The following is a 16842-nucleotide window of genomic DNA, read 5'->3' as shown; positions in this document are numbered from 1 at the left end:
AAATACAAATATAATATTGAAGGTAAATACAGTATAAAATCCAGATGATGATACTAGTTGGAATATCACTCACGTGTATCTAAGAGGCCATTTTAGGGTGCTAATCATCTCCAGGGGTGATTACTCCCCCTCCCACCCCAAGAGAGGTGGCAGAACCAGGTGTTTAGTTGTTTTCAGAAGGCCACAAGAGATGGAGTCTGTCTTATCTCTGGGGGAAGGATGTTCCAGAGGGTGAGAGCCACTGCCGAGAAGGTGTGCCTCCTGGACCCCACCAGATGGAATTGTCTTACAGATGGGGTCCGTAACATGCCCTCTCTGCATGATTGGGTGGGATGGGTTGATGTAATGGGGAAGAGGCAGTCCCTCAGGTACCCTGGCCCCATGCCATGAAGGGCTTTAAAGGTAATAACCAACACCTTGAATTGCACCCATAAGCAGACTGGTATGCAATACAGCTCGTGAAGCAATGGTGTAATGTGTTCCGATCTAGGAGCACCAAAAATTGCTCACACGGCTGCATTTTGGATCAGCTGTAGCTTCCAGATACTTTTCAAGGGTAGCCCCATGTAGAGCACATTGCAGTAGTCTATATGGGAGATGACCAAGGCATGAGTTACCATGCGAAGGGCCTCCCAGTCAAGGAAAGGGTGTAACTGGCGCACAACATGAAGTTGTGCAAAGGCCCTCCTGGCCACGACTGCCACCTGCTCTTTGAGTGTGAGTCGTGAGTCCAGTAGGATCCCCAAGTTCCACACTGGCTCTGTCTGGGGCACTGCAATCCCATCCAGAACCAAAGATGTTAAACTCCCAGATACTGAGGGGCTCCCCACGCACAGCCACTCTGTCTTACCAGGGTTGAGCTGAAGCCTATTGTTTCCCATCCAGACCCCCACAGCCTCCAGGAACCTGGACAGGACAGTCACAGCATCACTTACTTCACCTGGGACGGAGATGTATAATTGAGTATCATCAGCGTATTGATGATACCTTGTCCCGTGATGATGGATGATCTCACCCAGCAGTTTCATGTAGATGTCAAAAAGGAGCAGAGAGAGTACCGAGCCCTGTGGCACCCCACAAAGGAGGGGCTGAGGACCAGATATCTCACTCCCTATCAACATCGATTGGGACCGGCCCTGGAGGAAGGAGGTGAACCAGTGCAGAACTACGCCGCCCACCCGCAACTCCCTGAGCCAACCCAAATGGATACCATGGTTGATGGTATCGAAAGCCATTGAGAGGTCAAGAAGAGCAAGGATGGATGTGCTGCCCTCATCCCACTCCCGCCAGAGGTCATCCATAAGAGCAACCAATGTCGTTTCCGTTCCGTATCTGGGTCTGAAACCTGACTGAGTTCCTTAGTAAATGTTCTCTGGAAAAAAAGAAGACAAATCCAGACAAATAGATTTGTCTCCTTCTAAGAGAAAAATGTGCTGGATAAATAAAAAAAATGTTTATAAATTTTTAATAAACATAATAAACATAAAAATAAATTTATAATAATTTTTATAAATAAAAAGAGGCTGTGCTGGAAAAATAATAATTTGTTTCAAAACATGGTGCTGTTTACTGTAAGGCAAAAAGGGGGGGGGTTCACATAAATGGGAGGACAATAGAAAAGGATGTGTTTTGTCTCCAGGAAGGCCTCTACCTGTTTCTAGGTAAAGTTCAGGTGATTGTTTCCCTTACCATCTCTGTTCTTTCCTTGCAGCGCATGAGGTCTGGTCCTGCTGGCAGAGTGGCTGACCCCTTGGCAATAAAGAACCAGGGCCGCAAACCATGTCAAGTTCCTGTGATGAGTCTGTGGCATCTGCTGAAGAAATAACTGATAGCTTCTGGGAGGTAAGGACCTCCCTGTAATGATTGCCTATTCCAATAAAAGGAGTCTCATCAGTAATTACTAGAGAAAACTAATTTATTGAATGAATAGTATGCAAAGTACGAAGAAAGCTGAGAATGAGCAAAAGCGCGCCAAATACAAACTTAAAAAGCCTTGCTCCCGTTGCGAACCCTCCCCTCAGGCTAGCATAGCAACCACCCACCCCAGATGCTAGCAACCGTCAGAATCGGCCTGGGAAAGTAACCTTGAACAGCAGAGATAACCCAAACATACATTCCAGAAGATCACAAGTCAGCACAAAGGAAATTTACCAGCGTGGCCAGGCAGGCACGCAAATGCAAACATGACATGTGAAACGTTACGAAGAACCATAAACATCGGAACGAGAACATGACACTCCCCTTGGCATGACAGAAATGCTCAAGACTGGCTGGCTAAGGAGTGACTTAACATAGTAAGAGCCAGCCAAATGCAAAAGAGCTTTCTTCCTGGGGATGCTGAAATCCCATCTAGAGAACACAGCCTCATGTTGCTATAGAAAAGGTGCTCAGTAGCAGTGGAAAAGATTTGTCAGAATAAAGATAAGGCCAGCTTTCAAGGAACAAATATGTTTAGAAAACAATCCTAGATTCCATGGGATTTCTCATATTTCTTCCCCTGATATCAAAGAGAGAGCTGTTATCTCCAATAGAAAAAAACTAATTTCAGAAGTCCTTGCCTGTTTCCTCCAGAAGCTTCCCAGAGAACTCCTTGTTGATATCAGAACTCTGATGCCAAAAATATTACTGTAGAGGAGATGCAAAGAAAAACGCTGTGGCTCTGCCTTTCTGACCTCCTGAACAGTCCCCCTCTGCCTGATCAGCAAGTTAGATGTGAAGTGTCTGGAGCTGGCATTAATAAATTCCCTCTCTTTGCAGTGGGAGAGAGAACTCATGAACAGATACTTCAGAAATGATCCAGGGAGGAAGAAAGGATGGGCCAAATATGTGTCTACTCTGCTGGGGTCTAAAGTGCTTTAGATATGCCAAGGCCTTTGATAGCAGTGTTTCTTAAATGAAAGTTGGATTGCACCACCATCATTCAGGTGTTGGCATTCAGTTTTTTGTTTCCTTTCTTTTTAAAACTGCAGTACATCCAGATCCGCTGTAAGATCTGTAAATTCACGCTAAAGCTAAAAGCGACGAACATATCCAATTTCACAGGAATTTGCTCACAAATAGCAAAACAAAAGAAAACTTCATGCTGGCCTCCCACCAACAACTGCTTGGTGAGAGGGATTCCAGAAATTGTATTATAACAACAATAATAATTTTTATTTATGACCATTAGCATTGCTTATAAAATACTTCGGTAGGATTTCTATTTTAAAAAGTCAGATATACTCTAAATAATTATAATGAATTAGTGATAAATAATAGCCAGTCTGGTCTAGTGGTTAAGGTGCTGTGCTAGAAACCAGGAGACTGAGAGTTCTAGTCCTGCCTTGGGCATGAAAGCCGGCTGGGTGACCTTGGGCCAGTCACACTCTCTGAGCCCAACTCACCTCACAGGGTTGCTGTTGTGGGGAAAATAGGAGGAGGAAGGAGTATTAGGTGTGTTCCCCACCTTGAGTTATTTATAAAAATAATAAAGGTGGGATAGAAAATAAATAATGAGAAGACAGGACACCCTGGAGAAGATGCTGATGCTAGGGAGAGTGGAGGGCAAAAGGAAGAGGGGCCGACCAAGGGCAAGGTGGATGGATGATATACTAGAGGTGACGGACTCATCCCTAGGGGAGCTGGGGGTGTTGACGACCGACAGGAAGCTCTGGCGTGGGCTGGTCCACGAAGTCACGAAGAGTCGGAAGCGACTAAACGAATAAACAACAAGAAAATAAATAAACAAAATAAATCAATTAACTGTGTTGAGGGCAAGGGCCTGACTCAGACTTTTCTGCAAAGAGGCAGAAAAATGCCCACGCCAGTCACATTTTCATCCGCTTTTCCTCTTTTTAAACCAAATGCCCCCTCTTCTCCCCCACCTATCCTGTGCACCTCTCCCCCACCTCCTCTGGGGCATATGCTTCCTCTGTGGTACATTTTCCCTGTCCCCTGATTGCCCTGAGCCGACCTGGCCTCCAGGATGATTCCTCGAACTACAGCCAGCCACTTATTTCAGGCCACTATTCATGTTTCTGGCAGGTGGGGAATTACAAGCGGACAGTGAAGCGGATTGATGACGGATATCGGCTTTGCAATGATCTGATGAACTGTGTCCATGAACGGGCCAAGATTGAGAAGGCGTATGCTCAGCAGCTGATTGATTGGGCCAAGAGGTGGAGGCAACTGATAGAGAAAGGTATTTCTAACTTCTTCCTCATAATGGGATAGAAAAGTGGGCTGGGAGGGAGCTTTTTGACAGGGAGCAGGGGGAGGGAATTGCAACCAGCACAACCATCTCAGTTTTCCCCCTTGATTTAACCTGGGCATTGTGGAGGAGAGAGATCCCAAGGAGTTTCTTCTTCAGATTGTTTTCATTTACTATAAAGGAAAGCTTGGCTGTTCATAAGCTGCTGTTGTCCTCTACTTGAAGTTTCCAAGTTTTCTTAAAGGCAGGTATGTGGGCCTTTCCAGACAATTGCTTCTTAATTTTGACAGGTATTAATTCCAGATAAAAATGTGGTCCAAGATTGTTGCAATAAAAACAATTAAAATTGAAGAATAATATGTAATATATTCAGCAGATTAAACCATTCATCAAAGTGAGCCAGAGCAATACTAAAAGTTCACAAGTTTCATAAACATTACAGTTCAATGAAATGCATGCTTACTAAGAAGCAAGTCCAGTTCAGAGAAACTTCCTTGCACAGAAATGTATATACAATTATAATCTTACTTGTATATATATTGTGGTACATGTCCAGTACCAGCAGTGTGGTATCCTATTCTGCATGATGGAGGAATAATGAATGGGAGCAGGATTATAGGCATTCATTTTGTTCACGCAATTGAATATTAGTATGAGCAAACTGGTGTCTTCCAAGCTTTTGCATCTTGAACACCGATCAGCCCTGACAGCATGGTCAATGGCAAGGGGCTATGGAATTTGTAGTCCAAATATCTGGAGGGCAGCAGGTTGCCAATGTTTGGTTTCATAAACACCAGGCTCTTGCAATTGCTTTGAGGGCTGAGGAACTGAGTCCTGGGAGGAGCGAGTATTAACCATTTGCCATTACCACTTCTTCAGGCTTCAAAGCAGCCATGATGCTGTTCATTAAAAAATAAATTCACTGAAGATTTGATCTTCCACTTCATGTCCTTTAGCATGGCCCTCATGATTACTGATTTAAATACCAGTATAGGTAGTTGGGAGTCATGTAAATTGACTTGATCTTTTGCAACAACAAATAATGATCACAAAAGTCTGCAACTAGGGTCTCCGAGTATTCCCTTAGGCTCTGTCACTGCAGGCTTCTCCGCTCTCTCAAGAATTCTTTTGTTAGTAAAATAGAACAGTCTCTCATCTTGTGAGTGCATTATAGGAGCGTATGGTCTGTAAGAGAAGAATGGGCTGTTATTTCAGGATGCCGAATCATCACCCCATCCTTACTGGTGATGTTTTTGCATAGGTCCCCAGTATGGCAGTTTGGAAAAAGCATGGATGGCCATAATGACAGAGGCTGACAAAGTGAGTGAGCTACACCAGGAAGTTAAAAATAGCCTACTGAACGATGACTTTGAAAAGGTGAAGAACTGGCAGAAGGATGCCTTCCACAAACAGATCATGGGAGGCTTCAAGGAGGCCAAGGAAGCAGAAGATGGTTTTCGGAAAGCACAGAAACCCTGGGCCAAGAAGATGAAGGAGGTAGGAAGGCATGGAGGAGAGAAGATAACAAAATACCTCTCAACTCCAGGCATTTTACAGAGGAAAGAAATCCATCAGGTTCCCTGGAGATTGAGATAGCTTTTCTTTCATTGACAACAACCTCCCCAGCCTGGTATCCTCCAGTTATGTTGGGATGGCAACTCACAATTCCCAGACTGATTGGGATTCTGGGAGCTGCAATCCCAACTTGTTTGTAGAACCCCATACACCTGGGGGGCAGCAGATTATCATGGGTCCCAAACATGTCTGTTGTCGCTTAAGATAACCAAGGCAAGATAATTAGAAAACACTAGATGCAACATGGAAAGGAAAACATCATGTGTTGTGGCTACCCATCTATAGAACCCCTTTGTGGTTTAGAACAGGAATTTTCAATTTTTTTCAGGCTGCGGAACCTAATAGTTAAAAAAAGAAAATCCTGGAATTCCTGATCAAGAGGCAAAGCTCTAGTTTATAGAAAATTGGCTACATTCAAATGAACCTTATTTTTCCCCCTTTAGTCTTTCACAGAATCCCATCAACCTCTTATGGAAGCGTAGGACCCCATGGAACACAGCTGTAAAAACTCTGATTTTGGTTACACCCTCAGATATTAAGTTAAGTAATACCCACCCCCTGTATGCAGATAAAAATGCTAAAGATTGCCTCAAGTTGAGCTCAGTACCTGACAGATGCAGCCATGCAGTTTTATCAGCAGTATTACAAATGTGGTATGCCATGACATTCTTCCAAAACATGGGTGGTTGTTTTTTTTAACTTCTTAATAATATATAGCCCTGGAATTTTCAGAGATCTCCCATCCAAGTATGAATTAAGACCAACCTTAATTAGCTTCTGAAATCAGCCAGTGTTGACTAGCTGGTGTCACATGCTGAGATGATATCCCTATGGAAGTAATATTGATGACGATGATGCATGGCTCAATTCATGGCTAGAAGCCACATATTTTAACTTCTAAACTTCTCCAAATTTTTAAATCCAGAACTTTCACAGTTGCTAAGAAAACCTGAATATAATGTGTGAATAAATTAAGGTGTACAAAGTAAACCATGTATTGTTCGGTTTACAGTGATAGCCACGTTAGGATTCCTCATCTCATAATACAGATATACTTAAAGTATCTTATTTACTTGGTACCCTCCAGATCGTTTGGTCTACAGTTCCCATAATCTCCAGCCAACATTGTCTAGGGTTATAGACTTCATTAAGGAAATTGAGAATTTCTAATGGAGAGGGATTCCCTGTTGGATGCTAGAGTAGGGAACATTGGCCATAATCTTCATGCAGACATTTCGTGAGTGACAAGGATTTGATATCTTATGCTGGCTCTCTGAAGTAATTTGTCTGGGCTCTTTCTCTTGTCTCTCAAACCAGCTGGAAACAGCCAAGAAAGTATATCACTTGGCATGCAAAGAGGAGAAGCTCGCTATGACCCGGGAAGCTAATAGCAAGGCTGAGCAGTCCATTACCCCAGACCAGCAGAAGAAGCTTCAAGACAAAGTGGAAAAATGCAAGCAAGATGTACAAAAGGTAAGATGACCACCATCCAAAGAACTCTTAAATTAAAGTTAATATACATCCTTTTATATAAACAAGCAACAGTCCAGTTTTCTAGGTATACAATTGTCACATGCAGAAATATGTACTGTAACTTTGCACACAGGAAAAATAGAGTCATCTTCATGTTTAGATATAGTTGGAGGTATAAGTACATACATCAAATGTATACACTTCTGTCTGTAGACAAGGTATACTGATGGTCTCAGAATGTACAGTTAATACTTTTAAATCATTGCAATTGTTCATTTATATGTATTATTTAATATTTAATCACTACTTTCCATATTAGCTGCTATTTCTTCTTTTTTGCATCTGAAACAGAAATATTATTCAAAGACTCTATTCAGTGACAGTCACAAGTTCACACATGGTGACTGTATTTCTAAATCCGGAGTTGGAACTTTGTTTCTTATTTCTGTAACAAGTTCTAGGAACAAGATTAACTATTTGTCAAAACATGCTTCCAATAGAGATGGTTGCAGCTGACAGTGAGGTTAATTTTAATTCAGTACTCATCTGGAATAAACTCATAATGTGGGCAAGACTGAAATCTTTATGCAAGCTTGTTTGGGAGTATGCTCTATTTTATTCATTGGGCCTTACTTCTATGGGCACTCTATAAATAATGTAGATCAATATTATATTTAAAAGAGCAAAATTCTACATGTTTAAGCACATTGTCTCTCTACCCAGAAAATCTTACATGGACAGGATTGAGCGATGGCCTTAGTCAGTGGAACTTAACTATACCCCTTTGTTGCCTGGACAGGCTCTGGAGAAATATGAGAAGGTTGTGGAGGAGGTGAATAAGTGCACCCCACAGTACATGGAGGGCATGGAGCAGGTCTTTGAGCAATGCCAGCAGTTTGAAGAGAAGAGGCTGAATTTCCTGAAAGAGGTGCTGTTAGACATCAAGCGGCACTTGAACCTGGCAGAGAACAGCAGGTAGATTGCTTTTCATAAAAACTGAAGCAGCTGAGTAAGAAGCCTCTCTGGTGATTTATGTAATACAGATGTTCCTTTACTGGCCACTTGTGCCATCTTGAAATTCTGTTTCTTTTCCCTTCAAATCAGTAATGCCTATATGAGAGCTACTTGTATGCACTTTAGCATCACATGCTAAATATGGGGGAAATTGTCCTCAAAGCAATGCAAGGCAATCCAATTTTTCTTGGATCATGTAGATAAGCTAGTCTGCATAAGTTTGGCTTCCATCTCTGCTTACCATATAATTTGATAATGAAACCAGGGTTTCTTTTGTTGGAGGACTTCAGGAAGAAGGTAGAAAGCCAACCATTAAGAATACTTTAGATCTGGATTTTCTGCATTGACAGAAAATTAGATTAAGATTCCCCTCTGACTCTATAATTCTGTGATACATACAGGCAGGGAAAATGACTAGGCTTAGAAACTGGATGTCTTTACTTTGCATCTTTGAGCTAAAAAACAAGTGGTCCTTGAATATATCTCCCCCAGCTTAGGTCGACCACATTCCAGAATACTAGGATCCAGCAGATGAAACCTAGATTACAACACTGGTCTTAAGCTGTACCAAGACTTGCAACAGAATAAAAAATGAAAATTGTACGAGTTCAGGCTGGAGGTGGAGTATGTAAAGCTTGCTATTGAGGAGAAAATACCACTTCTAAGTAGAAATCTAGCATAGTCATTTTCTACTTGAAGATATTTAACATAAACAAGATTTTTGTTTTGTTTTTGTAGTAATTTTATTAAAGATTATAATTACAATAGTAAAAACTAATACAAACTAAAAGAAAGATAGAAAAATAAAAAGAGAGAGTAGAAGGTGCAGAAAAGGAAAATAAAGGAAAAAATAGAAAGAGAAATAGATAATGAAGAAAAGTAAGAATATAGTAAAGAATAAGAAAAGAAATACATAAAGAATATATATTTCCCATCTTCATCACAAGTATAAACAATTTTAGTAACTTATCACTTCCATTTAAAATACAACAAATGATCTCTTCTTCCCATATCCCATCTCTTATCTATAAACAAATCCATAAAACATCGTTTTTTTAGTCCTGGTGTCAGCAAAAGTCCATTAAGTTTACCAGAAATGACAACAAATCTATTTTAACCTTGATCAAATAAACCAACTTTATATTCCTTCCTTTTACTTCTAACAATCTCAATATTTAGTCCATTCAAATAATGTTGTAAAACTGGATTTCATTTTTTCTTTGTCTCTTCTCACAAGAACTTTAACAAGCCTCTTTTGTAAATCCAATATAGGAAAATTATCCAGGTCACTTTCTTGGTTTATTGTTTGTATATCCCTTTTAATTATTAAAACATCCACCAGTTTCTTTTGTACGTCCAGTGTAAATCTTTTCCCATGTCACAGCCTGTCATTTGTAAATCAACTTTCAACTCACTCTCGATCTTGTCAGGTAAAACATGTTCCTCTTCCATAACATCACTCTGTCCATCATTTCTTCCTCCAGAAATCCATAAACAAGGTTTTTGTGATGCTGACTTTTATTTATTTATTTATTTATATCCCGCCTTTAGTATTTTTATAAATAACTCAAGGCAGCAAACATACCTAATACGCCTTCCTCCTCTTATTTTCCCCATAACAACAACCCTGTGAGGTGAGTTGGGCTGAAAGAGAGTGACTGGCCCAAGGTCACCCAGCTGGTTTTCATGCCTAAGGCCGGACTAGAACTCACAGACTCCTCGTTTCTAGCCCAGCACCTTAACCACTAGACCAGACTGGCTCTTTTTTCTAATTGATAAATGATACTGTATGCCCCTGTCTGCTATTTCAAATCTGTTTGATTCTGCTGCCATAAAGAGAAACTATAGAAAGAAGTGTTGGCATCTCAGGAGTACTCTAGGAAGTTTCCAGAGCTTTTTACAAGGCAGTAGGGGGCGTTATTCCCACATGCTTGTAGAAATAAGCTAACTGACAATCACAAAGCCAGTGAACTAGTCTGCACATATAAACATATGTTTAGTCAAGTGAATACTGTGAAACACTGGGTCCAGCTTATCTCAGATCTCAGTAGGTTTGTCTGCCAAGTACAATGAAAATTCTTCTCAGCAGCCTTTCAGGTGGTCTTGGAGAATATCCTTCCCTAAAATGGAATGAGTTGCCTTAAAAAGAGCCACTGGGCAGCACTTGGTAGATGGAATAAGAGTAGCAGAATATTTATTTTTGCTGCTTAACTCACCAATGTGTAGGCTTGAGCTTGAGCTCGTACCAGTGTCTGATCAGACTTGAGATAGATTTTCCTCCAGTGGCATTTGAGGCATTCTCTGTCACTACACGTCCCTGAGCTTCTTGGTAAACCAAGGGGATTCAGGGGATCTGAAAGCAGAGAGAGGCCGCTTCAGAGCAATCTCACCAGAGCAACCTGAATGCTCCTCTATTCCATTGGGCAACCAGAGTCTCACCGAGCTGCCCACCAGATCTTCAGGAAACTCCCTACAGTCCTCTGAAAACTGACAGGATGTATCAGGGGCTTGGGCTGGACCAATCCAATCATCCTTCCTCTATGTGTAGTGGGGGTTGCACTGCAGTGCTCAGTGCAATCAGAGAATGTTCTGTCCATGACAAGGGGCAAAGTTCAATGCTCCCCATTTTCAAAGCATGTTGTGTCCATCCTGAGTCCAAAACCAGATCTAGTGTGTGACCTCTCGTGTGTGTTGAGCTTTCAAGAAGTTGAATCGGGTCTATGTTTGTTATGATGGCCATGAAATCCTAGGTAGCTTTGGACTTCCCGCCATGGGAAATTAAGTTGAAGTCTCCCAATACCACCAGTTAGGGGAACTCTGCCTTCACCTCAACAATCAAGTCAAGCAGCCCTGGCAGGGCTGCTGATGTGCCATAGGGGGAGAAGTAGACCAGCAGCGAGTCCACTTGGCCACACACAAACAAGGTCTCACATCCTTTTACCTGCAGTGTGTTCCCTCTTGATGCCCACAGAGCCTTGCAAATGAAAAGCTGCTCCCTTCCCCCTCCCCAAGGATTGCAGCTGATGCCAAAGACACCAAAGCTTATTTATGAGAGAGGAACTTCTCTCTCCTCTGCCTCCCCACCCCCCAGGTTTCAGTATTACAGGACCTCTCATCCATAACCAAATCATGGATGAGAAAGGTCTTATTACAGACAAACCTAGCATTAAATAGCAGCAGTTAGAGCCCTTGGGCTCCAAGAATCTGGAACCCTGGCTCCCAGAATGGGAATTGAGAGATGAAGGGGGTATCAGACAAAGATGTCAGAGCTACCTTCCCCAGGTACAGCCTGCCCTCGGTCTTCCATGTACTTCTTTTTGCCTGTTGCAACCAAGATCCCATTCCCTCATGACACCCTCCCCGCATCTTCCTAACTAGAATCTTGCCCCCATGCAGGAAGAAACGGAATCATCTAAAAGAGGGACTTGCAACAAAGGCCTTTCCTTGAAATGCCTTTAAATGGATTGTTGCTGGTACAGCCACACCGACAACTTTGAACAGTTATTCCATCTTCTCTGTAATCTAATATTTGTGTGAGGGGAGGAAAATGACAGAATCTCCCATAAGAAAATATGGGAGCCACAGAAGCAGAAGCTGATTTTGTTAGCATCGTTGTAAAACTTCATGAATGAAACAAAACGATTGCCCATTAAAAGCCTGGTCTGGAGGTATTTTTAAACTAAGAAATTGCAATGTTGGGTCCATTTATATGTGTTGCTAGTGCCCCCTTGTGGTTTATTGGAACAAGTTGAGTGCTCAGTTTTCCTTTAACCCTACAGAGGTTTTTGGGGTCCATCTTCTATCAGTACTACTCAGAATGTTCATTTTGTGGTACAAGCTGTAATCCTACACTCTCATAGAATAGGTACATAAGGTCTATTCGTCCATTCATCTCACTATTGTCTCCTCTGAAACATCAGGCTTTTAAAGATTTCAGAGATATTTTCCAATCCTAAGTAGAACCTTGTCCATGCCAAACCACTGCTTCTGGACGGAGGTCTTTTAGCAGTATCCATCAAAGACTTCTGTCTTTTCCTAATTAACAGATTTTCTCTTGGGAAAAGAAGTGATGGGAGAAATAACAGAAGTAGACAGAAGGGTGATAAGTTCTGGAGCCCATATAAAATTTGTTTATAGAAACTGGATGGGATATAAATGTTGTAAAATGAATAGCAATAAATAAAAATATAAATCAGTAAAATCCTGTGAATATGCCAGAGTGATTATACCATAATATTCTCATTTAAAGGTTCTCTACTTCCTCTGCCACTGAGTTTCTTTGTCTAACGCTGGTGGTTTCTCGCTTCAATCCCCTGTGTTTATTACTATATCTGTTTGTAACATGCAGCTATTCAAAAGTCTACCGTGAGCTGGAGCAGACCATTCGTATGGCCGATGCACAAGAAGACCTTCGGTGGTTCCGTAACACCAGTGGCCCCGGGATGCCTATGAACTGGCCTCAGTTAGAAGTAAGAAGCTGTCCCAGGTTGCTGCCTCCAAGGATGGCTGCAGCACCAAGCTGTAGGTTATAGATTCATGGCTACTAGTCATGATGGATATCTGGAGCTTCAGTGTTGAGAGAGCCATGGTCCATGCCTCTGGAAAAACTAGGATAAAAAGACATTAACCTCTCCTGTTGCTGCTCCCTGCAATGGCATTCTGCCTCTCTGAATACTGAAGCAACTTCAGTGTAGCTTCTGCATCCTACTTCTGGTTTTACCAGAGCCACATGGTAAACCACTGCAAGAAGTAGAATGTGTTTATTATGTTCCTAAGACTGGAGATGAGACATAGTGCAGCTGAAGCACTGGAAACTGAATGTGGCTTTGAGGTCAGTGATACGTTTTTTCATCTGCAGGAGTGGAATCCAGATGCAGCACAAACAATAACCCGAAGAGAGAAACCGAAAAAGAGTGAAGGAGGCAACACACCCAATGCCAGTGGAGGTGGGGAGGCAACAGCACAGGGAGGAGATCGTGGCAGGTGAGCACGTGAGGGGTCTTCCAGTTTGAGCCTGGCAAGGTCCTGTGTTTAGAGATGACCTGGTGTCATGCATCAGAGTCTTGCTATGGCCAGTTGTCCCGCAGAGTTAGATATATCAGGGATTTAGGTAGTAATATCACTTCATTTAGGTAGTAATATCACTTCTAATATCAGCCATGTTCCATTACCAGTGTCAGCAGTTACGAACGTGGCCAAGCCTACACTGCAGAGTGGTCAGATGATGAGGGTGGCAACACTTACAACTCCAATGAAGCCAATGGTGGTGCCAACTCCTTTGAAGAAGAAACAGCTGGGAAAGGTGTGCGTGTACGAGCTCTGTATGATTACGATGGGCAAGAGCAGGATGAGCTGAGTTTCAAAGCAGGTATGGCATAAACAGTGGTGTGCTCAGGTTGCTCAAAGAGTAACAAGGATATTTGTCCTTTTGCAAAGCAAAGACCAAGAGTCTCCTACCAAAAGTGGCTTTTTAAAGAAATTTCTTCCTGAAATGGATGCATCGCTGTAGGGTGTTCTATTACTTGTAGTGGAAGCTGCAGCTCTCAAATGTGTTGTATCGAGAGCATTTAAGTGCATTTATTCCTGTTGTCATATGCTTGTAACCTCCTGCTCTTTTAGCAGATGCCCTTAAAAGGAAGATGTGTTGCTGATTTTGCTAGCAATTACCTCATAGTTACAGATAATGCACAAATAACCTCAAAGTCTTGCTGCCCTTCAGATATTAAATGTTCTGTCATTGAGCATAGCCATTCCCTCAGCTGAAGCACTACCTGAGGAATTTCTCAAGTCTGACTGGAAAATCACCTGAACAGAATAATGTTAGGAAGTGTCTCAAAGTTAAATTAAATTAAATTAAATTAAATAGAACACAATTGCTGAACCATGTTTTAGGATCATACATCCATGGGTATTCATGGGGGGGGGAGGTGGGGGCAGGTGACATTCTATGTATCATGATATCATTGCACAAATAATGCAAAGTACATATTTTGTGTCATTTGCATGATGACATCATGATCCATATGATGTCATAATGGCTTCTACTGGACACCTATGCATACATCCCTCTGAAGTGTATTCCATACCTGTCAGTGCCAGTTCAGTTCCTACACTTGCCTAGGGATCCTGAGCGATATGCTCCTTATGATATTTCTTAAGACAATAGGTAGAAGCCATTTATGTAGAAGCAGTCAGCTACAGTAACCAGTTCCTATTAGACAACTTATCAAAGTGTACACATGGCCATGTAAGAAACTAGTTTTCTATATACTGTACATCAAGTACAGATACATGGTAAAATGGATTTCCGTATCACCAATATTTTCACTTCTTGTGTTAAGTCATTTTATTTGCTAGTTGGTCATTTTGCTGGATATGAATCCAGCTGTGGTTTCTAAACAATGATGTGCAACAACAGGCAATTGTAATTTATTCAACAAGCCATGGCTAACAAAATCATGATTTAACTTGATGGGGTCATTGTGCCAATTAACCTCACATTAGTATCTATTTAAAGGAATCAGTGGGTGTCAAACTACAGTATATAGTACACTTGCATATAGTGGGTTTGTGCAGTGCTTCAAAGCTGATGCCAAAAAAACCTTTCTGCAGCATGTCATGGCACAAAGGTAGCATCTGTTTGCAACTTTTTGAAACAACCATGACAATTTTGGCTACTGGAGAGTGCAGAAGCACAATCCAGCGCACTTCACAACCCTAAGAAATGCAGATATTTTGTTTTTAATGAAAAAGCAGTCTTTTGGAGTCACAATATGAAGGTGCGCTGTACCATTTTCCCACTGACCGTTTTCTCATTCAAAATCAGACACCCTCTTGCTTCTTCCCACATAGGTTTTACATGTGTCTCAACATCAAATACACAACTAGAGCTCAGTGATGGGAAGCGCTGTTGGGAGAAAGGGTGGAAGTAGTTAGAGAGGGGCTATCCGATTGACAGTGTGCTCCCAATTTGTAATTTGTCATTGTTTTCCTAGGTGATGAATTAACCAAATTAGGTGAAGAAGATGAACAAGGGTGGTGCAAAGGACGTCTGGACAACGGGCAACTTGGTCTTTATCCAGCTAACTATGTGGAGTCTATCTAATTCTGTCACATTCTCCTTGTGCTGCCAGAATTCAACCCTCTCCAGTCCACCATCTGTCTATACCTGCCAAGTAGGCATCTTGCTCTTCAGTCACTCACTCAGCACAGTTAGAGTTCCAAACATATTTTCCAATCAATCTTTTATTTTTTTAACTGCATCTCTAAAAAGTATTTTGTGGTAGCTTTATTATTTTAGTTTCTTAAAGATAATGAGATACGAAAAGTCAACACGGTCACTGGAGGGCTTGTTTTGTAACTGAAAGCCAATACTTCAAGCCTTTAAAACGTAACCAATAAGGCTTCTGATTAGTTGGATTTTAAGTATAAAGTGTAGCTAAGACGCCTTCCAAATGGCTTATTCTGTCTAAAACTTCTAGCATTTAAGCTCTGGGGCAAATCCAATTCACTGAAAAACCAGATCAGACAAAAATAAGGAGACAGGAAATATACTTTTTTATTCCTTATTTTTCTCCCACCCCTTTACAGTATGATATTTCTTACCTATTTATATTCTCAAAAGCAAAAGACAAGATATACTTTGTTCCTTCCAAGAAGTCTCAATAAGCTGCAATAGTCTACATTCCCCTTGATCATCCAGCAATCATCCAGAACGATGGTAGCAACTGAACGATATGGCATGTGTATTATGCCATGAATTAAAAGATTTGCTCCATAATCATTTCCTCAATGCCACTGAAAGATGTGGCTTGTCCTTCTTCTGAGTTTAGACAGGGGGTGAACTTGAGAAGGACACCCAACGAAATTCATTAGAAATGTACCTCACTGGCTTCTTCCCCTCAGCTTCTTTTGAGGAATTGAACTGCATTCCTGGGGACATAAGTAGATGTATCCCTTTTGAAATACAAAGATAAATCAGAAGTTTTTGTTATTTCCAGCCTGAAAGCGGGACTGAGAGGAGATGCAAACTATGAAGCTAATGACCATCTATCCACTTAGACAAATATAGCACCAGGCAAAAAAACACATTAATTGTGGTTTGGTATTTTAAAAAAAAACTGTTGGAGGAAGCACTTTGTGTGTTCTTGGGCAGTGGAAATTGAATAATGAAGCACCTTTTTGTAACTTAAACAAAAAGAGGATTTATTTGATAGACAAGCTAGCTACATCCTTTCAAATGAGAATAAAGAAAGCAGGTATGTGTGAGGACAAAAGCAGGCAGAAAGCAACTTGAGATTAACAGGTTCACAAACCAACAGTAGGCAGAGTAAGGGATAAACACAGAACACACACAAAATTCCTACCTATCTTATTGCCCCTTGCAGTTATAGGTCATGTGGTTCATAGAGAGTCAGTGGCATTGAAGTCACCATTGCAACACCATTTTCACTAATTCATTCACTAAGGTTCAACTTCCAACTGCCTGTGTCAGTTGTTAGGCAAAGGCCTTGTAGGTTCATCCCCCACCATCTCTTTTAATGGGCAATATTTCAATTCAATCAGTCCCTTTTACTGTGTATCTTGTACAT

The 16842-nt window shown here is 41.4% G+C and overlaps 1 protein-coding gene across 2 annotated transcripts; it reads left to right on the top strand.

Annotated features, from left to right (window-relative positions):
- The first annotated feature begins 1779 nt into the window (after nt 1-1779).
- PACSIN1 (protein kinase C and casein kinase substrate in neurons 1) lies at nt 1780-16068 on the top strand. Of its 2 annotated transcripts, XM_063300098.1 has the most exons (9): nt 1780-1842; nt 4024-4180; nt 5451-5686; nt 7082-7237; nt 8037-8212; nt 12600-12720; nt 13110-13234; nt 13426-13619; nt 15247-16068. In XM_063300098.1, the coding sequence occupies exons 1-9, from the start codon at nt 1780-1782 to the stop codon at nt 15354-15356; spliced, it is 1338 nt and encodes a 445-aa protein (XP_063156168.1). In that variant the 3' UTR covers nt 15357-16068. The 2 variants fall into 2 exon arrangements, with proteins under 2 accessions (XP_063156168.1, XP_063156167.1); XM_063300097.1 differs by lacking the exon at nt 1780-1842 and having other exon boundaries at nt 4021-4180.
- The last annotated feature ends 774 nt before the right edge of the window (nt 16069-16842 follow it).

Source organism: Candoia aspera, chromosome 3, assembly GCF_035149785.1.
Source record: "Candoia aspera isolate rCanAsp1 chromosome 3, rCanAsp1.hap2, whole genome shotgun sequence".
Lineage (NCBI taxonomy): Eukaryota > Metazoa > Chordata > Lepidosauria > Squamata > Boidae > Candoia > Candoia aspera.
This window is presented reverse-complemented; position numbering and strand designations above follow the sequence as displayed.

Excerpts from the sequence above, each read along its gene's own strand:
- PACSIN1 (XM_063300098.1), top strand. The coding sequence starts at position 1,780 with ATGTCAAGTTCCTGTGATGAGTCTGTGGCATCTGCTGAAGAAATAACT. Across the intron at positions 7,238-8,036 it reads GCAAGCAAGATGTACAAAAG|GCTCTGGAGAAATATGAGAA; the intron begins GTAAGATGACCA and ends TTGCCTGGACAG. Across the intron at positions 8,213-12,599 it reads AACCTGGCAGAGAACAGCAG|CTATTCAAAAGTCTACCGTG; the intron begins GTAGATTGCTTT and ends TGTAACATGCAG.